Here is a 22,320-nt window from a genome sequence, read left to right as displayed (position 1 = left end):
ACAGAAAGAGTGATTTCCAGGGAGCAGTGGCGACAGCAACCAGGAGAAAGTAGAATAACCCCTAAGAAATTAAAGAAAACCTAGACCTAAGTCTAACGTACTAGTGGGCCTATGAATCGAGCAGTGTCCCACCGAGTTATCTAGCACAAGAGGGTAGCATTTCAGGCAGGCCTCCTTGGTTCCATGCTATGAGCTGTACAGATAGAACCAGCAAAGCATCTGCCTTCAGTAGACAGCTCTCTCAGCCCTTTCTGGACATAAATTGGGGAAAACAGGAGCAGTCTGAGGCCAGCTGCGGCAGCTGGCGCCCTAGGCGGAAGGCGTGATCTGCGCCCTTGCCTGCACGGCTGTCAATGATTTCATCATCAGGCGCCCGGGCCCGTGGCGCCTTAGGCAACTGCCTAGTTTGTCTACGTCCACGGGCCACCCCTGGGGGCAAACACACAACTGATGTGTTCTCCAGGTTCACATCAAAAAAGAGATGGCCAAGCAGAAATCCTGCTTAGGTTTGAGTGAGGGGCCAGTAGCCCCCTCCCAGAGAGCTGCTCCCAATGGGACCACGTTTCAATGGTGGGCGCATCACAGATCCCTTCACTGCTCAGACCGGAGAGAGTGGCACCACAGGCTGCTCACGTTCCAAGCCCCCGTCACACACTCGAGTCCAGCCCAAATGCAGTGCGGCTGCAGTTGCAGACGCAAAGCACCTGGCACAGGATGGTTGGCTCGCACACTGAAGGACACTGGGACGGAAGGAGGGGAGCACGAAAACTCACAGGAAGTCTGGTTCATTTGCTACCAGTGGCTCTCCATAGTAAGCTTCATTGAGCTCGGAATTTCTTGTCAATGCCGTTCAAACCACCCAGAGTTGGTGTGTGAGCCCCAGGACTGAGAGGGACCCAGAAAGCAGCTCACACAAATAATATTCTTGCAGGGGACCCTTGACTCTAGATTAAATGGCCAGGATGGACCCTACTCTGGTTTCCTGTTTTGCACTGGCTGCAGGACTGCCCTGGAGTCATCCCTGCCTGAAAGGGAGCAGAGCTCTGAGGAAAACCCTCCATCCTGAGTGAAACACATGCAGGGATAAGCAAAAACTAAAATCCTTGCTAAAGAGTTCAGTGGTCAGTGACCCTTCATGGTCCGCATTTCCACTGGGTTTGCAGTCTCGAGCTGTCTGCCTTCTGTGCCCACCCACCCACCCCTTGAGACCTGTTCCTGCTGGCTCTGAGAGCCCGCTTGCCGCACATTTCTGTTCCGCGTAGTAAGTGCAAATAGAATGCAACCGCCTTCTCCTCATTACGTGATTGTTCATTGAGTTCCCATGGCAGCCTCCAATAGGTCTAGGTCACTCTGGACCCTAACCCTATCCCGAAGCATGTCTACCTCTCCCCGCAGCTTAGTGTCAACCGCAAACTTGCTGAGGGTGCAATCCATCCCCTTCTCCGGGTCATTAATAAAGATGATGACCAAAGCCAGGCCTAGATCCGATCCTAGGGGCCCTTTGCCTGAAACTGACTGCCAACCGATGGAGCTGTTGAGCAGGAAGGGGATCCTCAAGGAATCCATTTTGAAGTTCTTGGAAGAGGGGAAAGTGATGAAGAATAGTCAACATGGATTCACCAAGGGCAAGTCATGCCTGACCAATCTGATTAGCTTCTTTGATGAGGTAACTAGCTCTGTGGATATGGAAAAGTCAGTGCATGCTTATATACCTTGACTTTAGCAAAGGTTTTAATATGGTCTCCCACAATATTCTTGCCAGGAAGTTAAGGAAGTATGGATTGGATACAAGGACTGTAAGGTGGATAGAAAGCTGGCTAGATTTTGGGCCCAATGGGTAGTGATCAATGGCTCGATGTCTGTTTGGTGGTCGGTTCCAAGTAGAGTGCCCCAAGGATCCATTCTAGGGACAGTTTTATTCTACATCTTTATCAATGACTGGATGAGGGGATAGATTGCACTCTCAGCAAGTTTGCCGAAGACACTAAGCCAGGGGGAGAGGTAGATACGCTGGATGGCAGGGATAGGGTTTAGAGTGAGCTAGACAGATTAGAAGATTGGACCAAAAGAAATCTGATGAGGTTCAACAAGGACAAGTGTAGAGTCCTGCACTTGGAACGGAAGAATCCCAAGCATTGGTACATGCTGGGGACCGACTGGCTAAGTAGCAGTTCAGCAGAAAAGGGCCTGGGGATTACAGGGGATGAGAAGCTGGATATGAATTAACAGGGTGCCCCTAATGAAGTCTAATGACATATTTGGGTGCATTAGTAGGAGCATTGCCAACAGATCCAGAGAATTGATTATTCCAGTGTATTCGGCTCTGGTGAGGCCACATCTGGAGTATTGTGTCCAGTTCTGGGCCCCCCACTACAGAAAGAACGTGGATGCATTGGAGAGGTTCCAGCGGAAGGCAATCACAATGAATGAGAGTTTCTGGGCATTACCACATAGCTGGCTCCTGCGGTGTTTACTCAGGTCTTACTCCAAGGAAAATTTGCCTCAGAGCCTCAGAATTTGACCTTTTTACTGTACAGCTAACGGCTTTTATCCTCAAGGATTCAATGGACCATTTAGGTCTAGGTTGGATATTAGGACCAACTATTTCCTTAGGAGGGTTATTTCCCTAGGAGCGTGGGGAAGCACTTGGATGGGTTCTCTTGGGAGGAGGTAGAATCTCATCCCTTGAGGTTTTTAGGTCCCGACTTGACAAAGTCCTGGCTGGGCTGACTGAGTTGGGGTTGACCCTGCTTTGGGCAGGGGCTGGACTCCATGACTCCGGCAGTCTCTTCCAGCCCTGGGGTTTCCTCCACATGGCAGAAGTGGTGAAAGAAGGAAGGCTATGTCTACACTATAAAGTTAATTCGAACTAACGGACGTTAGTTCGAATTAACTTTGATAGGCGCTACACTAGCGCTCCGTTAGTTCGAACTTAATTCGAACTAGCGGAGCACTTAGTTCGAACTAGGTAAACCTCATTCCCTGAGGACTAAGCCTAGTTCGAACTTACTAGTTTGAATTAAGGGCTGTGTAGCCCCTGAATTCGAACTAGTGGGAGGCTAGCCCTCCCCAGCTTTCCCTGGTGGCCACTCTGGGCACCCCCAGGGAAACTTGTATGCCCCCCTCCCGGCCCCGGAGCCCTTAAAGGGGCACGGGCTGGCTACGGTGCCCGTGCCAGGTGCAAGCTTGCCAGCACTCAGCCAGTAGACCATGCACCTGGTACGGCTCGAGCCAGCCACCCGATGCCCCCTAGCCCTCCACCTCTTCCAGGGACCAGGCTGGCGGCTCTCGGGAGCCTGCCCAGGACTGCAATAGGCGGGCACCTGTCTGGTCTAGTGCAGACATCTTGGACCTCGTCCACGACCTCCGCACTAGGCACAGGAAAGTGGCCGTCTAGGGCAGGAGAGCTGCCAGCCTGGCCACCCAGGACCAGGTTTGCATGAAAATCGAGGTGGTCCACTGAGACCCCCGACCCTGAGCCCTGAGCTTAGAATGGCCGTACTGGGTCAGACCAAAGGTCCATCTACTCCAGTAGCCTGTCTGCCGACAGTGGCCAACCCTAGGTACCTTGGAGGGGATGGACCAAAGACAGTGACCAAGCCATTTGTGTCGTGCCATCCCTCTCCAGCCTTCCACAAACTTTGGGCAGGGACACCGTTTCTACCCCCTGGCTAATACCACTCCATGGACCCAACCTCCATGATTTGATCTAACTTCTCTTTAAACTCTGTTCTAGTTCTAGCCTTCACAGCCTCCTGCAGCAAGGAGTTCCACAGGTTGACTCTTTGCTTTGTAAAGAACAACTTTCTGTTACTAGTTTGAAGCCTGCTACCCATTCTTTTCCTTTGGTGTCCTCTAGTCCTTCTATTATGGGAACTAATGGAGAACGTTTCTTTATGCACCCTCTCCACCCCACTCATGCTTTTATAGACCTCTATCATATCCCCCCTCCGTCTCCTCTTCTCTAAGCTGAAAAGTTCCAGTCTCTTTAGCCTCTCTTCATATGGGACCTGTTCCAAACCCCTCATCATTGTAGTTGCCCTCCCCTCTCCCACCCTCTCTCTTCCCCTCTCCCACCTCCTTTTCCCAGTCTCCCCGAGTTTTGTTCAATAAAGAAAGATTCTATTTTTGAACACACGTTTTCTTTATTTTGTACATCAGGAAGGGGGGATAGGGAAGGGTAAGTGGAAGGAGGTGAGGGAGGAATGGGGTATGCGCCCCTGATGGGGAGGACTGGGCTGGCTCTGCGGGCTTCTGGGGGTGGAAGCTCTCCTGCAGCCCCCCGATTGCCCCCTCCCCCTGGATGGCAGCCTGTGGCAAGTGCAGCCGGGCTGATGGCCGAGTGCTGTGATGTTCCGCGTGTGGGCACTCAGGGCACTCCAAGCCAGGACTGCTTTGCAAGTGGGGAACCCCTGAGAACTATGTGTCCGGGGTGGGGGTTGGGTCCCTCTAAGCACAGCCCTCGGCTAGTCTGAGACAGCATCTCCACGCTCTAAGTCCTCATCTGATGCCCTGCCGGCACTGCTTCCGGCCAGCCTTAACCTCTGTTCAGGGTCCACTCACTGTGGACATGCTAGTTCAAATTAGCAAAACACTAATTAGCAAAATGCTAATTCGAACTAGTTTTTAAGTCTACCTGCGCTAATTCGAATTATCTTAGTTCGTATTAACTAATTTGAACTAAGTTAGTTCGAATTAGCGCTGTAGTGTAGACGTACCCGAAGGGACTTCACCAATTGGTTTCACTCCAGCCACAACGGAGCCCCTGAAATCACGACTCTAGGAACAAGAGTCTTTCAGGGTAGCTGGTCCCAGGCTTGAAAGGAGAAATCCCGGCCGCTATATGGAAGATTGGGGAACTTTTTGTTAGACAGTCTGATTCAAATCTTGTCAAATTTATAGAACCGAGAGGGCATCTGGGCTTTATTTCTTGGCAAATCGCTTTCATGGGCTGGAATCCTGTTCCCTGCACAGACGCTGTCCCCTCCTCCTCAGGCTGCATACAAGAAGGCTACGTCTACATTGGCCCCTTTTCCGCAATAGGGAAATGCGCGGGGGATTTAAATATCCCCCGTGGCATTTAAATAAAAATGTCCGCCGCTTTTTTCCGGTTTTTAGAAAAGCTGGAAAAGAGCGTCTACACTGGCCCCGATCCTCCGGAAAAAAAGCCCTTTTCCGGAGGATCTTATTCCTCTGTGGGACTGGTTTGTGGCCTGTTTGGAGAGGCCACCAGTCTGGGGGCTGTAAGGAGCCCCGGATTTGAGCAATTCGCCCTGAGCGGACGCCCTTAGCTGTGCCCAGACACGGCCCGGTCCACCACACCTCACCTTGACCTGCTGCTCAAAAACAGAGAGGAACTAATAGGGGAAGTAGAGGTGGGTGGTAACCTGGGCAGCAGTGATTGTGATATGGTTGTGTTTAGGGTCCTGAAAGGAAGAAACGAGAGCAGCAAAATATACATCCTGGACTGCAGAAAATCAATTGTGCTTTCACTTCCCTGATGCCTATCAACGTCATTTGGCACTGCTGCACGCTGTGGATGTTTTCAGAGAACTATCCACGATAACTCTTAGATCTCTTTCCTGATTTGTCGTAGCCAAATTAGCCCCCATGATATTTTCTGTATAATTGGGGTTATTTTTTCCGATGTGCATTACTTTACACTTATCCACATTAAATTTCATTTGCCATTTTGTTGCCCAATGACTCGATTTGGTGAGATCTTTTTGAAGTTCTTCACAGTCTGTTTCTGTCTTGACTATCTTGAACAGTTTAGTATCATCTGCCCGCTTTTCTACCTCACTGCTTGTCCCTTTCTCTAGATCCTTTATGAATAAGTTGAATAGGAATTGGTCCTAGGACTGACCTTTGGGGGACCTCCACTATAACCTCTCTCCACTTGCAAAACTGACCATTTATTCCTGCCCTGTGTTTCCTGTCTTTTAACCAGTTCTCAATCCATGAAAGGGCCTTCCCTCTTATCCCATGACAGCTCACTTTACTGAAGAGCCTTTGGCGAGGGATCTTTTCAAAAGCTTTCTGGAAATCTAAGTACACTATATCCACTGGATCCCCCTTGTCCACATATTTGCTGACCTTCTCAAAGAACTCTAGCAGGTTAGGAAGGCAGGATTTCCCGTTAGAGAAACCATGTTGATTTCCCTCAAGAAATTATATTCATCCATGTGACTGACAATTATATTATTTCCTGTCATTCCAGTTAGACTTACTGGCTTGTAATTACCAGGCTCACCTCTAGAGCCCTTTTAAAATATTGGCATGATGTGAGCTATCTTCCAGTTATTAGGTATGGAGGCTGATTTAAAGGATAGGTTAGAAACCACAGTTCATAGTTCCACAATTTCCCATTTGCGTTCTTTCAGAACTCTTGGGTGAATGCCATCTGGTCGCAGTGACATGTTACTGTTCACTTTATCAGTTTGTCCTGAAACCTCTTCTAATGACACATTAATCTGGGATCATTCCTCCGATTTGTCACCTAAAAAGAATGGCCCAGGTTTGGGAATCTCCCCAATATCCTGAGTAGTGAAGACTGAAGCACAGAATTCATTTATTGTTTCCACAATGACTTTATCATCTCTGAGTTCACCTTTAGGGTCTAGCAGAGAGAAACCAAAATGATTTGGGGCTGGAGCACATGGCCTATGAAGAGAGGCTGAGTGGCTTAGAGTTATTAAGTCTGCAGAAAAGAGGAGTGAGAGGGGATCTGAGAGTAGCCTGCAACTCCCTGAAGGGAGGTTCCAAAGAGGATGGAGAGAGACTGTTCTCGGTTGTGGCATGTGGCTCATTCCCTACCCTACGTTGCCCCTCACTCTTGTAGGGCATGAGCCATAGACTTTGATTATGTTTGCGGCGGGTCCCTCAGTGCTCTGGCTGTGACTGTCACTCTCTCCACGAGCACTGACAGGCCATCTCTCCCTGTGGCTCCGTGTGTTGCACCATACTAGGGTGTGTTGGGAGGCACTTCCCTGTGCTAGGCGCTTCCACGGCCCTGCAGGAAAGGGGCTGCCTAGCGTGAGAGGAGTGACCGAGGAGAGTCGCTGCGCTCCGGCTCCTGCGTGACAGCCCCGTGGGCCTGCAGAAAGTGCCTGTGCCTGCCTGTAGCCACCTTCTCCACATGGCTGTCTCCTGCCAACACACCCACCCTGAGCGCTCCCATTCTGTGCAGACCTGGGCCTGGTGCCGAACTTTCTCACTAACCAAACATAATTTTAAAGTAAACACGGAGCAGCCAATTGCTCTGTGGCTCAGCGCAGAGCCCAGAGTTCTCCTCTCCCTGGGGAAGGTCCAATAATTGCTGTTTGTGCCACAGGCGGGATAAATAGCCCACTGTCCAGGCTGGTTACATCCAGATGCTGCTTCTTCCCCAGAGGCTGAGCGAACCCTCCTGGGATGGCACAGAGCTATATGAACAGTGCACAGCCCTGTGCCTGCTCTCGGCAGGACGCTGCTGCAGACGCTGGGCTGAGAGAGGCGCGGGATGTAGCTGCTTTGGGGTGATTTGTAGGGAAGACTCTTTGGTCTCTGGATTCACAGATCCCATCTCTGATGAGCTCCTCTGCTCCACAAACGCAGACCTACGTTGGCATGATCAATGCAGAGTGACCATGTGCTGTGCAGAGCCATTAAACATTCCTGGGCCATTGCCACAGAGGTAAGTTTGCTCCCGTTTCTCTGGCCAACCCACCTCCTCCCCCCATTGACTCATCTAATTCTAGGGAAGTGAGAGAAATGTAGCCGTGTTAGTCTGGTGTAGCTGAAACAAACTACAGGACTATGTAGCAGTTAGCCAGCTGGGAAGCGAAGAAGTGGCAGTGCTCCGCACTGCAACCATGAACGCATTTATCAGCAGAGGCAAGACCAGGGTTCCCAGTGAAGCTTTAATGCTTTAAGTTCTTGCGAGCGCTTATGAAGTGCCGTGCTGCTGTTATGCTTTCAGTGTCGAATAGCCCAGAAACCAATGTCCAGAACAGCACTGGGAGTTAGAGATTCCAGCCCTTCCCCTCGCAGCCTCTCCGAAGGGTGAATCACGCTCAGGGCTCAGCCGTTAGCCTGGATTTCCAGCTGGAATTTGCCTGGCTTCAGCCTCCAGCCTCTGGGCCTGGCGCTTCTCATCTCGGTGAGATCCCAGAGCCCGACATTCCCGGTGGTTCCGCCCCAGCCCAGTCTCTGCCTGAGCCTAGTTTGATACGATAATGAGATGAGGGTTTGGGTCTCTCTCTGGATGGGATTTGACGCAGCCTCCCCTCATCTGTGCGGCTCTTTTCCTCCCCTGCTCCCAGTTTGGGTCCCGCGATCTCACCCAGTCGCTTTCACCAATGCCGTGTGCAAGGGGGAAACCCAGCCCCTGCGCCAGCTCACAGCTCTGCTGTGCACACGACCAGGAATCCCAGCGTCCCTTGGCCACAGCCCGGCACTGAGAGCTCCCGGTGAACCCGGCTAAACTCTGAATCCCGTCCAGGGTCCCATTGATCCATTTCACGGTGCCCTCATCTAGGGCTCAGTCCGGCACTCAACACGCTTTCCTGCCCACCACAGAGCCCTGCGTTCCCATTGGACAGCTCTGCATTCGAGTACATCAGAATATTTTGTTATCATAGAAACATAGTAAGACACAGAATCCCAGGCCTGGCAGGGACCGTGTTCTATTGTGTTACCATAGAAACATAGAAACACAGAAACATAGAGTCCTAGGCCTGGCAGGGACCGTGTTGGGCCTTTGAGCCCCGTCCCCTTTCCTCACCCAGGGCTGAGCAGTTCCAGGCCGGTGGTGAGTAGTCTGCAGCCCCCGGCCACACACAGCTGCTGAGGAGAATGGGACCGTGGCTGGGAGACATTTTGCTGACACCGACCATCCCCAGGCACCGCTCCCACAGCTCTGCGTGGCTCTGTCCCTGTGCCCTGCCCAGGAGAGCGGTGGGGAGAGCGGCCCCCTCGCCTGCAGACCCTGCTCCCCACAGCTCTTTCCTCACCTTGTAACCAGGTGGTGCTCCACTCCGTACCCTGTCCAGTCTGCCTACAGCTTTCCTGAAATGTGGTGCCCAGAACCGGACATGCTATTCCCATTGAGAAAAATTCAGTGCAGGGCGGAGAAGAAGAATTACACTTGTGTCTTTACTGCCACACTCCCGTTACAGCCTCCTAGAATCAGATTTGCTTTTTTTCCAACCGTGTTACACTGTTTACTCGTATGTATCTGGGGTCTATTGCAGCTGGGCTCCTCCTTAGACTGTTTTGCCCATTTTGCATGGGTGCAATTTTTTTTCCTTCCTACCACGTAGATTGGACTGAGCGCCATAGCAGGGCTTCCGCTGCTTCCGAAGCTTGTCAGAGCTTTGTTCAAACTTTGCCTTTCCTTTTAGTAGCATATGTTAAAAAAGAAATCTTCCCCCCCATATGCCTTTTTTATTTGCTGATTTTGGCTCTGCTGATGCCCAACTGAGCACTTCAGGTTTTGAATGAGCTGTGTGATTGAACATTCAGTTCCAAACTCTGGCACTCCCAACCCAACGGTCCCACTGTGGACTGTGTTAATCACTCTCCTTCACTGCTAATGGACCCAGAAGTGTTTCCTCTTATTACACGGTATGGGTACCTCATACAGCTTCAACATGATGTCTTGAACTCGTCTAATTTTTCTGCAAGATTAACAACTTTCATTTCTCACACTAGGATTTGCACTAAAGTTTTCTAGCATTTCTTATATTTAATATACTTAACAGGAACATTTACCCAACATTAATTGGGTCTTTAAATCGCTTAAACTTTTTTAAAAAAATAAAATGCAAATGTACATGAAAAAATAAAAGGAAAATGTATATACTTTCTTTTAACTATTGTACTTTTAATAATAGATAGTTATTATTATGAACAGGACTCGCCGAACTGCGGGAAGCCCCGCTCGCAAGCCGCCCTGTCTGGCGATCTGTGCATGCTCTTCTGGGTTTCAATCTACTCTCCACAGGTGAGTAGATTGTATTATTTGTCAACCCTGATTATGAAGATAATTTTCCTTTGCAATTTCTTAAAAATACTATTTTTTCTATTTCATTTTTTTAGTAAATTGGTTTGAAATGAGCATTCCATCAGTTTTTTTCTTCCTATAAACTCTCTACATTTTAAGAAAAAGGGATTATAATCAATTTAGTTTCAGGAATCTTATCTTCTACTTTTCAAATTTAAGCATTGATTTAGTTGTGCCAAACCAGAGATAATTTCACTCTTTTATCTCATGTCTCTCCTGCCGATTAAGGAGCAATCCTTCTGCGTGTTCGTTCTCTGAGTCCAGCGCAGCTTGGTTCAGGCTCTCTCAGCATTCACTGATTTCTGTCCATTTTCAGGACTGTTCTTGATTTGGTGATTTTGTCTCTTTTTCCATTTGGATCCATGAGGAAACGTCCCATTCAAGGCATGTCCCGTTTTCCTGGCACAACCAAACGATCACGTTTCTTTGAACACTTTCTTGTCTGTGGCCTTATCACTGTTTAGTGAGTGAATACACTCATGGTAAACGACCCCCATTGTCACTCTCATTTCTCAGCTCACTTTCCCCCCTCTCAGTTGTGCTGATGCTTGGATATTACGGGTTGGGATCTCTTCTCTCTTTCCCATTGGAATGCAATCCGTTCTGTGCTTTACTTTCCTCTCCTCCATCATCTTCCCCTTCTTGTTTCCTCAAAGACTCCTTAGGCTCGGCCTCCCCCAGTCCCGCGGTTTGTCTCAGACCACCCCTTTCTATCTGCTGTGTCCTCCACAGAGACGAGGCATCAAAACTGAGCACATGTCCCACCGGGTGATTCTCCATCCAATTCTCCATCCTGAGGCATCCAAACATGGGCTTTCCATCTGCCACCGTAGTAAAAGAATAAGTGTTTCTATGGTGTTGATATCAGTGAGGACCTGATGTTTTCCCCAAGGTGGGTTTCCTACTGTTGGCTTGTATGGTTTCCCACAGAGTGAGGTGTAGACATGATTGACACGGGGAGCACCAGAAAATATGCAGCTGCCAGTAGTAGGGTCATTTGTTTACAGTTCATGTAGTGAAGAGCAACCGATCTGTTCCCCATGAAAATATTCCCCTTCAGTGCACACTGCACCTCACACAAACGTTCTCTGTCCTTTCAGATGCTAGTACTGCGAGCATTGCTGTAGATCCTGGGCCCACACGGGACGTCAGGGGAACGTACGGCACATGCAGTAGACACCATTCTGCCTCAGAGTTGGACACCTTCCTCCCTGCTCCATGGCAGATTCCAACACATCTGAGTTCACCAACCCCTCCACCTTCATCCTGATGGGTATCCCTGGCCTGGAGTGGGCCCATGTCTGGATCTCCATCCCCTTCTGTGCCATGTACGTCATAACCATCTTGGGGAACATCACCATCCTATTCATGGTGAAGACGGAGCCTAGGCTCCATGAGCCCATGTACTATTTCCTCTGCATGCTGGCCGTCACCGACCTGCTCCTGTCCACATCTACACTACCCACAATACTGAGCAATTTCTGGTTCAATTTCAGGGAGATCGAGTTCAGTGCCTGCCTCACCCAGCTGTACTTCGTTCACTGCTTCTCAGCGATTGAGTCTGGGATATTGGTGGCAATGGGTTTGGATCGCTACGTGGCCATTTGCCGTCCCCTGAGACATTCCACCATCCTGAATAACCCCCTGGTGGCCAAGATTGGCCTGACCATGGTGCTGCGAGGTGTTGTACTTGTACTGCCCTTTCCCATCCTGGCGAGCCAGTGGCCATATTGCAGAACCAACGTCATCTCCTACACGCACTGTGAGCACATGGACGTGGTGAATCTGGCCTGTACCGACATCCATGTCAGTCGTAACTACGGCCTCTTTGTGCTATTCTGTGGGGATACTCTGGATATGTTTCTTATCTCTGTGTCCTATATTCTGATCCTCAGGGCCGTCTTCAAACTCCCCACAAAGGACGCCCGGCTCAAGACTTTTGGGACCTGCACTTCCCACGTGTGTGTCATCTTAGCCTTTTACACTCCAAATCTCTTCAGCTCTCTCACGACCCGCTTTGGCCTCAATATACCCCTGCATATCTACGTTCTTATTTCTAACATTTACCTTCTGGTGCCGCCCATGATAAACCCCATCATCTATGGAGTGAGGACCAAACAGATCCGGGCCAGACTGCTCCGGCTTGTTACTCTGAAAGGGACCTAAATGTTTTCTCCTGGCTCTCAGATCAAACTCCATGTTGATTTGGCTGGTTCTGGGCTTGCTTCTCTCAATGACTCACTGGCTGGTCAAAGAGAGATTCAATCCTTTCTAAATTTAACATATTGGGGAATCAATCTGTATGCGACTCATTAAATTGTAGGGTTTCTATGTTGTAACTGGACAACCAAGGCCCTGACAATGAGCCCTCTTCCTTCCCAAAGGGCCTAGCCCTGCCCCACACCTTCCTTTGGGCTCCAGGCAGGTTTGTGCCTCTTCCAAGTGTCCTTCCCTCCTGCTTCCTCGTCTCCTCTCCCATCACTCATTGGGTCACCTCTGTGATGGGTTCCCCCCTGTTGCCCCAGGATGGCAGCTGGAGCTGAGACAAAGCTGAATCCTCTGAGTCCCATGTCTGGGTTCTCTCCTGTGTTGTGAATTTCAAGTGGCAATTCCCCCCATTCTGCCTCACCCCAACATCCACTGGCAGGTCCTGCACCCAGTGGCGTTCATGGATGCTCGAACAGACACTGCCTGAGCCCCCAGTGGAAGACACTACAGCCCAAACACCCCCAGCTCTGCAGCCAATGCCCATGGAGCTGCCCTGCCCTGGTCCCATCCCAGTGTGGATGTCATGCCCAGCACCCTGCTGCTGGATGTTTTCAAGGTATTTCAATGAAAGAAGATGCCCCGTGCGATGGTAGCTACCCATGAAAATTACAGATCTCTGATCCCTTAGTAACAGCCCTGTGTGTTCGGAATATTTCCCCTCAGTCAGCTCTCTCCAGAACTTTCTATCTGATAGCGATCCATCCCTACTGAGCATGTACAGGGCATCGGTCCCTACAGACAGCTTGGCATTCTCTCCAGCTCTTTTTCCTCATCAACTACAATTATAAAATATGCTCACAGAGCAGCCAATTCCTCCATGACTCAATTCAGAGCCCAAAACTTCTCCTCTGCCTTTGGGAAGGCTCCTAAAACATTGTTTACTCCTAACACTGGATAATTAGCACAGAGGCCCAGACAGGCCAGACTCCTGCCTGGTTACATCCAGATGCTGCTTCTCCCCCAGATGCTGACTGAACTCCCCTGGGATGGCCCAGAATTGTGTTATCACCAGCACACAGCCTTGTGTCATCTCTCGGTGTGGGACACTGCTGCAGATGCTGGGCTGAGAGAGGTGCGGGACTCGGCTGCCTGAGGGGGGTTCCCAGGGAAGATACATATGAAAGAAGATGCCCAGTGCGATGGTAGCTACCCATGTCACTCTCAGCACTCACAGGTACCAACTCTTGCTGAAGAGCTCACCGGGGGTACGTCTACACTACAGAGTTAGTTCGAACTAACTTAGTTCTAATTAGTTAATTCAAACTAAGCTAATTCGAACTAACGCGTCTAGAACTAAAAACTAGTTCGAATTAGCGATTTGCTAATTCGAACTAGCATGTCCACATTAAGTGGACCCTGAACCGGGCTTAAGGATGGCCGGAAGCAGTGCCGGCAGGGCATCAGAGGAGGACTTAGAGCGTGGAGATGCTGTCTCAGGCTAGCCGAGAGCTGCGCTTAAAGGGACCCGACCCCCACCCCGGACAGACAGTTCTCAGGGGTGCCCCGCTAGAAAACCAGTCCTGGCTTGGAGTGCCCGGAGTGCCCACACTGGGCACATCACAGCACTCAGCCATCAGACCGGCTGCACTTGCCGCAGGCTGCCATCTGGGGAGAGGGGGCATTTGGGGGGCTGCAGGAGAGCTTCCACCCCCAGAAGCCCGCAGAGCCAACTCAGTCCTCCCCATCGGGGGCTCATACCCCATTCCTCCCTCACCTCCTTCCACTTACCCTTCCCTAGCCCCACTTCTTATTGATGTACAAAATAAAGATAACGTTTCTTCCAATATTGACTCTGTCTTTATTGAACAAAACTGGGAGAGACTGGGAAAAGGAGGTGGGAGAGGGGAAGAGAAAGGCTGGGAGAGGGGAGGGCAACTAACATGATCAGGGGTTGGGAACAGGTCCCAGATGAAGAGAGGCTACAGAGACTGGGACTGTTCAGCTTAGAAAAGAGGAGATGGAGCGGGGACAGGATAGAGGTCTCTAAAAGCAGGGGTTGGGTGGAGAGGGTGCATTCAGAAAAGTTCTTCATGAGTTCCCATAAAGAAGGACTAGAGGACACCAAAGGAAAGGAATGGGTAGCAGGCTTCAAACTAGTAAGAGAAAGTTGTTCTTCTTCCCAAAGCAAATAGTTAACTTGTGGAACTCCTTGCTGCAGGAGGCTGTGAAGGCTACAACTAGAACAGAGTTTAAAGGGAAGTGAGATCAAGTCATGGAGGTTGGGTCCATGGAGTAGTCTTAGCCAGGGGGTAGGAGTGGTGTCCCTGCCCAAGGTTTGTGGAAGGCTGGAGAGGGATGTCACGAGACAAATGGCTTGGTCACTGTCTTCGGTCCATCCCCTCCAAGGTCCCTAGGGTTGGCCGCTGTTGGCAGACAGGCTACTGGGCTAGATGGACCTTTGGTCTGACCCAGGACGGCCATTGTAAGCTCAGGGCTCAGGGTCGGAGGTCTCAGTGGACCCCCTTGATTTTCATGCCAACCTGCTCCTGGGTGGCCAGGCTGGCAGCTCTCCTGCCCTAGCCGGCCACTTTCCTGTGCCTAGTGTGGAGATCGTGGACGAGGTCCACGATGTCCGCACTAGCCAAGGAAGGTGCCCACCTCTTGTGGTCCCGGGCAAGCTCCCGGGAGCCGCCAGCCTGGTCCCGTTAAGGGGGGTGGACTGGGGGACATTGAGTGGCTGGCTCGAGCCATGCCAGGTGCAGGGTCTGCTGGCTGGGTGCTGGCAGGCTTGCACCTGGCACGGGCACCGTAGCCAGCCCGTGCCCCTTTAAGGGCTCTGGGGCCGGGAGGGGGGCAGACGAGTTTCCCTGGTGTTGGCCAGAGTGGCCACCAGGGAAAGCTGGGGAGGGCTAGCCTCCCACTAGTTCGAATTAAGGGGCTACACACCCCTTAATTCGAACTAGTAAGTTCGAACTAGGCTTAATCCCTGTAAAATGAGGTTTTCCTAGTTCGAACTAAGCGCTCCGCTAGTTCGATTTAAATTCGAACTAGCGGAGTGCTAGTGTAGCGCCTAGGAATGTTAGTTCGAACTAACGTCCGTTAGTTCGAACTAACATTGTAGTGTAGACATACCCCTGTTCCCCACATTCACTGCAACAGGAGCATGAGAAAATACACAGGAAATCTGGGGTCCTTGCCATTCTACACAGCCAGTGAACATCCCAGGGACCCTATCCTAAGAGTGAGTTTTTTCTAGTATCTCGAGCCAAAATGGCCCTGTTTTCTGTGCACCGTTACTCACCTCTAGCTAATGCCCTGCAGCACCGACATGGCTGCATTTCTGTGGCCCAGAGGAGCCTTCAGGATGGAAGGTGCAAACAGCCGGACAATACAAGGCCGACCTCTGGGGCCCTGGGCCCTTGTTTGCTCAGGCAAATCTCACTTTGCCAGCTGTGTGCTAATGCCCTGATCTCCCCTCCTCCTCTCGTATGTTGGCGATCCTCTTTGGCTGTTAGACGGGCTGGGTACTTCTCTCTTTCCCACTGCAGAGCTTGGAGGAGGAAGAGCCCCTCTCAGAATAACGGGGCCAAGGCCCATGCTCTTCTAGCTTCATTGGAGAAGCTGGCTGAACTGTTAGGTCAGAGGGTACGTCTACACTGCCCGCCTATTTTCTGAAATAACGAGCATGTAATTTAGCATTCTGGAAGCCCACGTTCCACATGGGTTAAGGGATTTCTCGAAATAACACGTTATTTTGAATTTTGGCATAAATTCGTATTTTATTGTGAGTGAAGGGTCCTGTGCAGATGCACCTGGAAAACAATTCAGAAAGCAGCAGACACCTAACATAGGAAATTCCCCTCTGAATGATTATAGACTGGAACAGTTACAACTGTTATGAGCAGTCCATGCCAATCTAGACACTCTTCTCCGCAAATTCTTTTAAAGGAAAAACTTTTCCGTTAGAAGTATTTGCGGAAAATCATGCCAGTCTAGATGTAGCCCTGGTAGTCTATAAGGAGCCACAGGACTCCTTGTCACTTTTGCCGATCCAGACTAACACGGCTTCCCCTCTGATAGTATTTGCCATTTTCTTGCTCAGTCACTTTGTTTGCTGAGATCATTCCGAAGCTCTTCACAGTCTGCTTTGGTCTTAACTCTCTGGAGCAGTTTGGGATCATCTGCAAATATTGCCACCTCGCTGTTTACCCGAGATCATTTGTAAATAAATTGAATAGGATGGATCCCAGAACAGACCCTGGGGGGACCCCACTAGTTACCTCTCTCCACTCGGAAAACTGACTATTTATTCCTACCCTTTGTTTCCTGTCTTTTAACCAATTATCAATCTGTGAAAGGACCGTCCCTCTTATCCCATGACAACTTACTTTACTTACAGGCCTTTGGTGAGGAACCTTGTCAAGGGCTTTGTGGAAATCTAAGGACTCTATATACAGTGGATCCGTCTCGTCCACGTGTTTGTTCACCCCCTCAAAGAACTCTAACAGAGTAGTAAGGATTTTCCTTTACAGAAACCATGTTGACTTTCCCCAACAAATTATGTTCATCCATGTGTCTTACAATTTCATTCTTCACTATAGTTTCAAATATTTTGCCTGGTACTGAGGTTAGACTTACCCATCTGTAATTGCCAGGATCACCTCTAGAGAACTTTTAAAAAGTTGGCATAATGTTAGCTATTTTCTAGTCATTAGGTATGGAAACTTATTTAAAGGATAGGTTACAAGCCACAGTTAATAGTTCCAAAATTTCCAATTTGAGTTCTTGGGTGAATGCCATCTGGTCTCAGTGACTTGCTACTGTTAAGTTGATCGATTTGTCCCCAAACCTCCTCTAGTGATACTTCAGTCCGGCACAATTCCTCAGATTCGTCATCTAAAGAGAATGGCTCAGGTTTGGGAAGCTCCCCGATATCCTCAGCTTTGAAGACTGAAGCCAAGAATTCATTTAGTTTCTTCACAATGACTTTATCATCTCTGACGGCTCCTTTAGCATCTCGAGCATCCAAGAGCCCCACTGGTTGTTTGGCCTTCATCCTGCTTCTGAAGTACTTAAAAAACATTTTGCTATCAAGTTTTTGGCTAGCTGCTCTTCAAACTCCTCTTTTGGCTTTTCTTATTATAGTTCTACACTAAATTTGATAGTGTTTATGGTCCTTTCTATTTTCCTAACTAGGATTAACTTCCACTTTTTAAATAATGTCATTTTATCTCTCGCTGCTTCTTTTATTTGGTTGTTAAGCCACAGTAGCACTTTTTTGGTTTTCTTTCTGTGTTTTTAAATTTGGGGTATACATTTAAGTTGGGCCTCTATTGTGGTGTCTTTGAAAAGTTTCCATGGAAGATTGGTGAACTTTTTGTTAGACACTCTTTGTTTCAAATCCTGTCGAATTTATAGACGCGAGATGGCATCTGTGCTTTATTTCTTGTCAAATCGCCTCTAATCTGAATGTGTTGCTTATAAAACAGCAGGGAGTCCTGTGAACCTTAAAGATAAATACATTTATTAGGTTATCAGCTTTCATGGGCTGGAACCCACTTCCCTGCACAGACACTGTCCCCTTCTCCTCCAGCATGTCAGAACTCTGGCTGGTTGTGGGGGCTCTTTCCTGCCGTTATCCTACTGGGAAGCGAGGACCAGGGCTCCGCACTACAACCACTGAACCCCCTTGTCAGCAGAGGCAAGCCCAGGGTTCCCAGTGCAGCTGTAAGGCTGTGACGCTTCAATGCATTAAGTGCTCACAAGCCCTCAGCCAATGCCCAGAACAGCCCCCAGCCCAGCTCTGCCAGCACTGGGAACTGGAGAATCCAGCCCTTCCCCTCTCAGTCTCTCCGAAGGGTGAATCACAATCAGGGCTCAGCCGTTAGCCCGGATTTCCAGCTGGAATTCATCTGGCTTCAGCCTCCAGCCTCTGGGCCTGGCGCTTCTCATCTCAGTGAGATCCCAGCGCTCGACATTCCCGGTGGTTCCGCCCCAGCCCAGTCTCTGCCTGAGCCTAGTTTGATACGATAATTAGATGAGGGTTTCTGGGTCTCTCTTTGGATGGGATTTGACGCAGCCTCCCCCCATCTGTGCGGCTCTTTTCCTCCCCCGCTCCCAGTTTGGATCCCGGGATCTCACCCAGGCGCTTTCACCGATGCCGTGTGCAAGGGGGAAACCCTGCCCCTGCGCCAGCCCACAGCTCTGCTGTGCACACGACCAGGAATCCCAGCGTCCCTTGGATAGAGCTGGGCACTGGGAGCTCCCCACGAGGCGGTTGCCTAGTCCAGGCTCCTTTTGCTGAAGGACATGGGGCCCTCATCCCTTTTACCATAGAAATATAGAACAACAGAGAATCCCAGGCCTGTCATGGTCCTCGGAAGCCCTCGAGCTCCATCCCCTGCCCTCACACAGGGCTGAGTATTCCCGGGCCTGTGCTGGACAGTCTGCAGCCCCCGGCCACACACAGCTACTGAGGAGAATGGGACCGTGGCTGGGAGACATTTTGCTGACACCGACCATCCCCAGGCACCGCTCCCACAGCTCTGCGTGGCTCTGTCCCCCTGTGCCCAGCCCAGGAGAGCGGTGGGGAGGGCGGCCCCCTCGCCTGCAGACCCTGCTCCCCACAGCTCTTTCCTCACCTTTTACACAGTGTGGTGCTCCACTCCACACCCTGTCCAGTCTGCCCGCAGCTTTCCCAAAATGGGATGCCCAGAACTGGACAGAATATTACAGCTGGGGGCAACTGAGTGCAGAGCAGAGAATAAGAACTTGACTGTCTTGCTCACAACACCCCTTTTAGGAATCCCGGAAAGATATTTGCTGTTTGTTTTTTCAACTGTGTGACACTGTTGACTCGTATTTGGCTTGTGGTCCACTAGCCCTTTAAGAGGGCTCCTTTCTAGACAGTCGCTTCCCTTTTTCTGTGTATTTGTCAAGTCTGTTCTGCACTCTGGCACGAAAATGCAGAAGTAGGGGCCCACAAGTGCACTCTAAACTGTTTTCTTTACAGGCTTTGATACTGAAACGTCCCCCAAAATCCTAATACCCAGATTTTGGGAATCCGCTGCTACCACCCAAGTAATACCAAGGAAGAGATAACTTGGGAAACCACATCCTTCAGGTAGAACTCTTCCCTGCCCCACCCTCATTTTTGCTTGGAGTTGGGAAAAACAGAGGTGACCCACAGACAGACCTTCCAGGACACAACAATCAACCAGTACCGGTTAATTTAAAAAATGGAAAAGAAACTTTTATTATCAAAACAAAACTACAGTTGGAAGCATAGTTAAGTGGCTAGATGGGAAGAGCCACCAATTGATAAAGATTCTCAGGGGTTCCCCTGGGTTAAAACCTAGTTACAAAGAAAGACCAACACTTCACCAGCTCAGACATTAGTTCCAAATTCACAAACTGGGAAAGCTACAGATCCTGATGGACTAGCTAAACTTTGCCCTCCTTACACATAGTAAGAAGACTGATCTTGGGGAGAGATGGGCCTCCCATCTCCTACAGTCTTGGAAGACAGTGCTCTGCTTTTCATACAAAGGAGGGAAAGTTAAAGATTCCTTTGTCCTAGTTTGAAATTCCTACCTGCATTGGTATTGGCTGATCAGATACCGAGCTAGGGACAGAGTTAACCCCTTAGTCACCTAGTGTTGGTCAGCACTCCTGATTATGACAGTGTACAATTGATTTTTCCTTTCTAAGACTTATTTTTTAATTAATCCCACACCCAGTTTTTCTATTTTCCTCTAAGATTTCTTTGTTCAAACTTTGTTTTTACTTTTAGTAGTTTATGTTTAAAAAAATGCCCCATATTTGCCTTTTTTATTGTTTGTTTTTGGCTCTGCTGATGCCCAAAGGAGCACTTTTGGTAATGAATGAGATGTGTTGTTGATTGTTCACTTTGGAACTACAGTACAGAGATTTTTCAGAAAAATGGCCAGTTTTCCAAAAAAACTTCAATTACGTCCACTCTGCAATTGCATTCTTTTGAAAGAACAGAGGGCTTTTTCCAACACTGGTAATCTTCATTCTACGATGGGGAAGTCTTTTTGCCAAGGAGCTCTTCTGGAAAAAGGCGTGTGTGGACGGCAAAGAGGGAGTTCTTTCGAAAGAAGAGAAAGGAGGAAAAAGCTCATTTTCCCTAGTGGCCACTCCATCCACAGTAATCACAGCTTACATATGAGCTAGTGCCCATTCAGTGTCCATTCAGTGTGGATGCTATCTTTCAAAGAAGCAGATAGCTTTTTCAATGCACTTTGGCAGTGTGGACATACTCTTTTAGAAGGTGTTTTTCCAGAAGATCTCGTCTAGATGTCTAGGGATGTTGTGGAATCTCCATCACTGGAGATATTCAAGAGCAGGTTAGACAGAAATTGGTCAGGGATGATCTAGACCAGGGCTACTAAACTTTGGAAGCTCCGGGGGCCACAGTGATACTTACAGCAAATGCCGACAGCGGCAACTGAAGTTTGGTTGCATATATGTGCAACTATATAATCAGGGATAGGTTGGCATTTTGAACATTGGCCTGCTAAACCCAGGGTTGTAAGTTCAATCCTCGAGGGGGCCATTTAGGGATCTGGGGCAAATCTGTCAGGGACAGTACTTGGTCCTGCTATGAAGGCAGGGGGTTGGACTCAATGGCCTTTCAAGGTCCCTTCCAGTTCTATGGGATAGATACCATAAAATCTCAAGTATAATGTACACTTTTTCCCCCACTTTTTAGGGTCAGAGCCAGGGTGCAGCCCTTCCAGGCTCCCAGACAAGGCGAGGAGCCGGCTGCACCACCAGGCTGCAGTGCCCTAGTTCGCTGCCTGCCCAGCGCTCCTTCAGGCTGTGCCTTGGGGCCCCCGCAGCAGGTGTGAGCTCAGTGCGCACGAACTCAGCTGGGCAGGGGGCCCCGCGGCAGGCGCAAGCCCCTTCCCTCCTATATATAGCATAAAATCACAAGTATAATGGGGGTTCACACTTTAGATAAGAGTTTAGTTAATTCAAGATCTCTGGCATTTAAAAGGCAGGTGCATATTATACATAGGTGTGCATTATACTCGAGAATTTACGGCATATCTCCATATATTTTTTTTCACACTAACAGTCATGAATACAAAGATTAAAGCTCTGCTGTTATTAATAAAATGCAATATTTACCTTATTTCAACCCCTATGACAGCACTTTCAGTGAGTAATGACAGTCCAGGAATTTAACTACTAAAACACATATCAACAGAAGACCATTACATTGATTACTTTTTTTATTTTGTTTTTATTTGGCTTCCACTCTTGGGCCATGAGATGAGCCCCGCATAAACCCAAATTGCACCACGGGACATAAACAGATGGGTCATGGGTCAAGTGTTGAGTAGCACAGATATACACAGTGATTGGTCCTTCCATGACGGCAGGGAACTGGACTTGATGACTTCTCGATCTTGATCACCTCTTGATGACCTCCCTTTCAATTCCACTGTTCCATGGTTCTATGATTCTGGCTAAACTTGGTTCAGCCTCATTCAGCATTCACTGAGTTCTGTCACTTTGCATGACTGTACTTTATTTGGTGATTCCTTCTGTTTGGCTTTATGAGCAGCAGTCCCATTCCAGGCACACCCGTTTTCCTGGCACAACCAAACCCTTACGTTGTTTTAAGCACTTTCTGGACTGTGGAACTGTGGCTATTTACATACCTACTAAACGCATGTTAAAGAACATCCAATTTCCATTCTCATTTTTCCAGCTAACATTTCCTCCACTCAGTTGTGCTGATGTTTGGACATTACGGGTTGGGAACTCTTCTTTCTTTGCCCATTGGAATGCAATCAGTTCTGTTGTTCACTTTCCTCTCCTCCGTCATCCTCCCATTCTGCTTTCTTCACAGACTCTCAAATCTGCCCGCTCATGGCAGGCTCCCCATTCCCATGGTTTGTCTCGGAACGCGCCATTCTACCTGCTGTGTCCTCCACAGAGACGAGGCCACCAACCTGAGCACGTGTCCAACCAGGTGATTTTCCATCTCGTTCCTCTGGTATCCAAACATGGGCTTTCTTTCCGTCACTGGAGAG

The 22,320-nt window shown here is 49.3% G+C and overlaps 1 protein-coding gene across 1 annotated transcript; it reads left to right on the top strand.

Moving 5' to 3' along the window:
- Positions 1–11,149: 11,149 nt before the first annotated feature.
- On the top strand, positions 11,150–12,337 carry LOC142827794 (olfactory receptor 52R1-like). Its single transcript, XM_075923646.2, has one exon. It carries the CDS (start codon positions 11,264–11,266, stop codon positions 12,209–12,211), a length of 948 nt encoding a protein of 315 aa, XP_075779761.2. The 5' UTR covers positions 11,150–11,263; the 3' UTR covers positions 12,212–12,337.
- Positions 12,338–22,320: the final 9,983 nt, after the last annotated feature.

This window comes from Pelodiscus sinensis, chromosome 1 (genome assembly GCF_052426305.1).
Source record: "Pelodiscus sinensis isolate ZL-2025 chromosome 1, ASM5242630v1, whole genome shotgun sequence".
Taxonomy (NCBI): domain Eukaryota; kingdom Metazoa; phylum Chordata; order Testudines; family Trionychidae; genus Pelodiscus; species Pelodiscus sinensis.
This window is presented reverse-complemented; position numbering and strand designations above follow the sequence as displayed.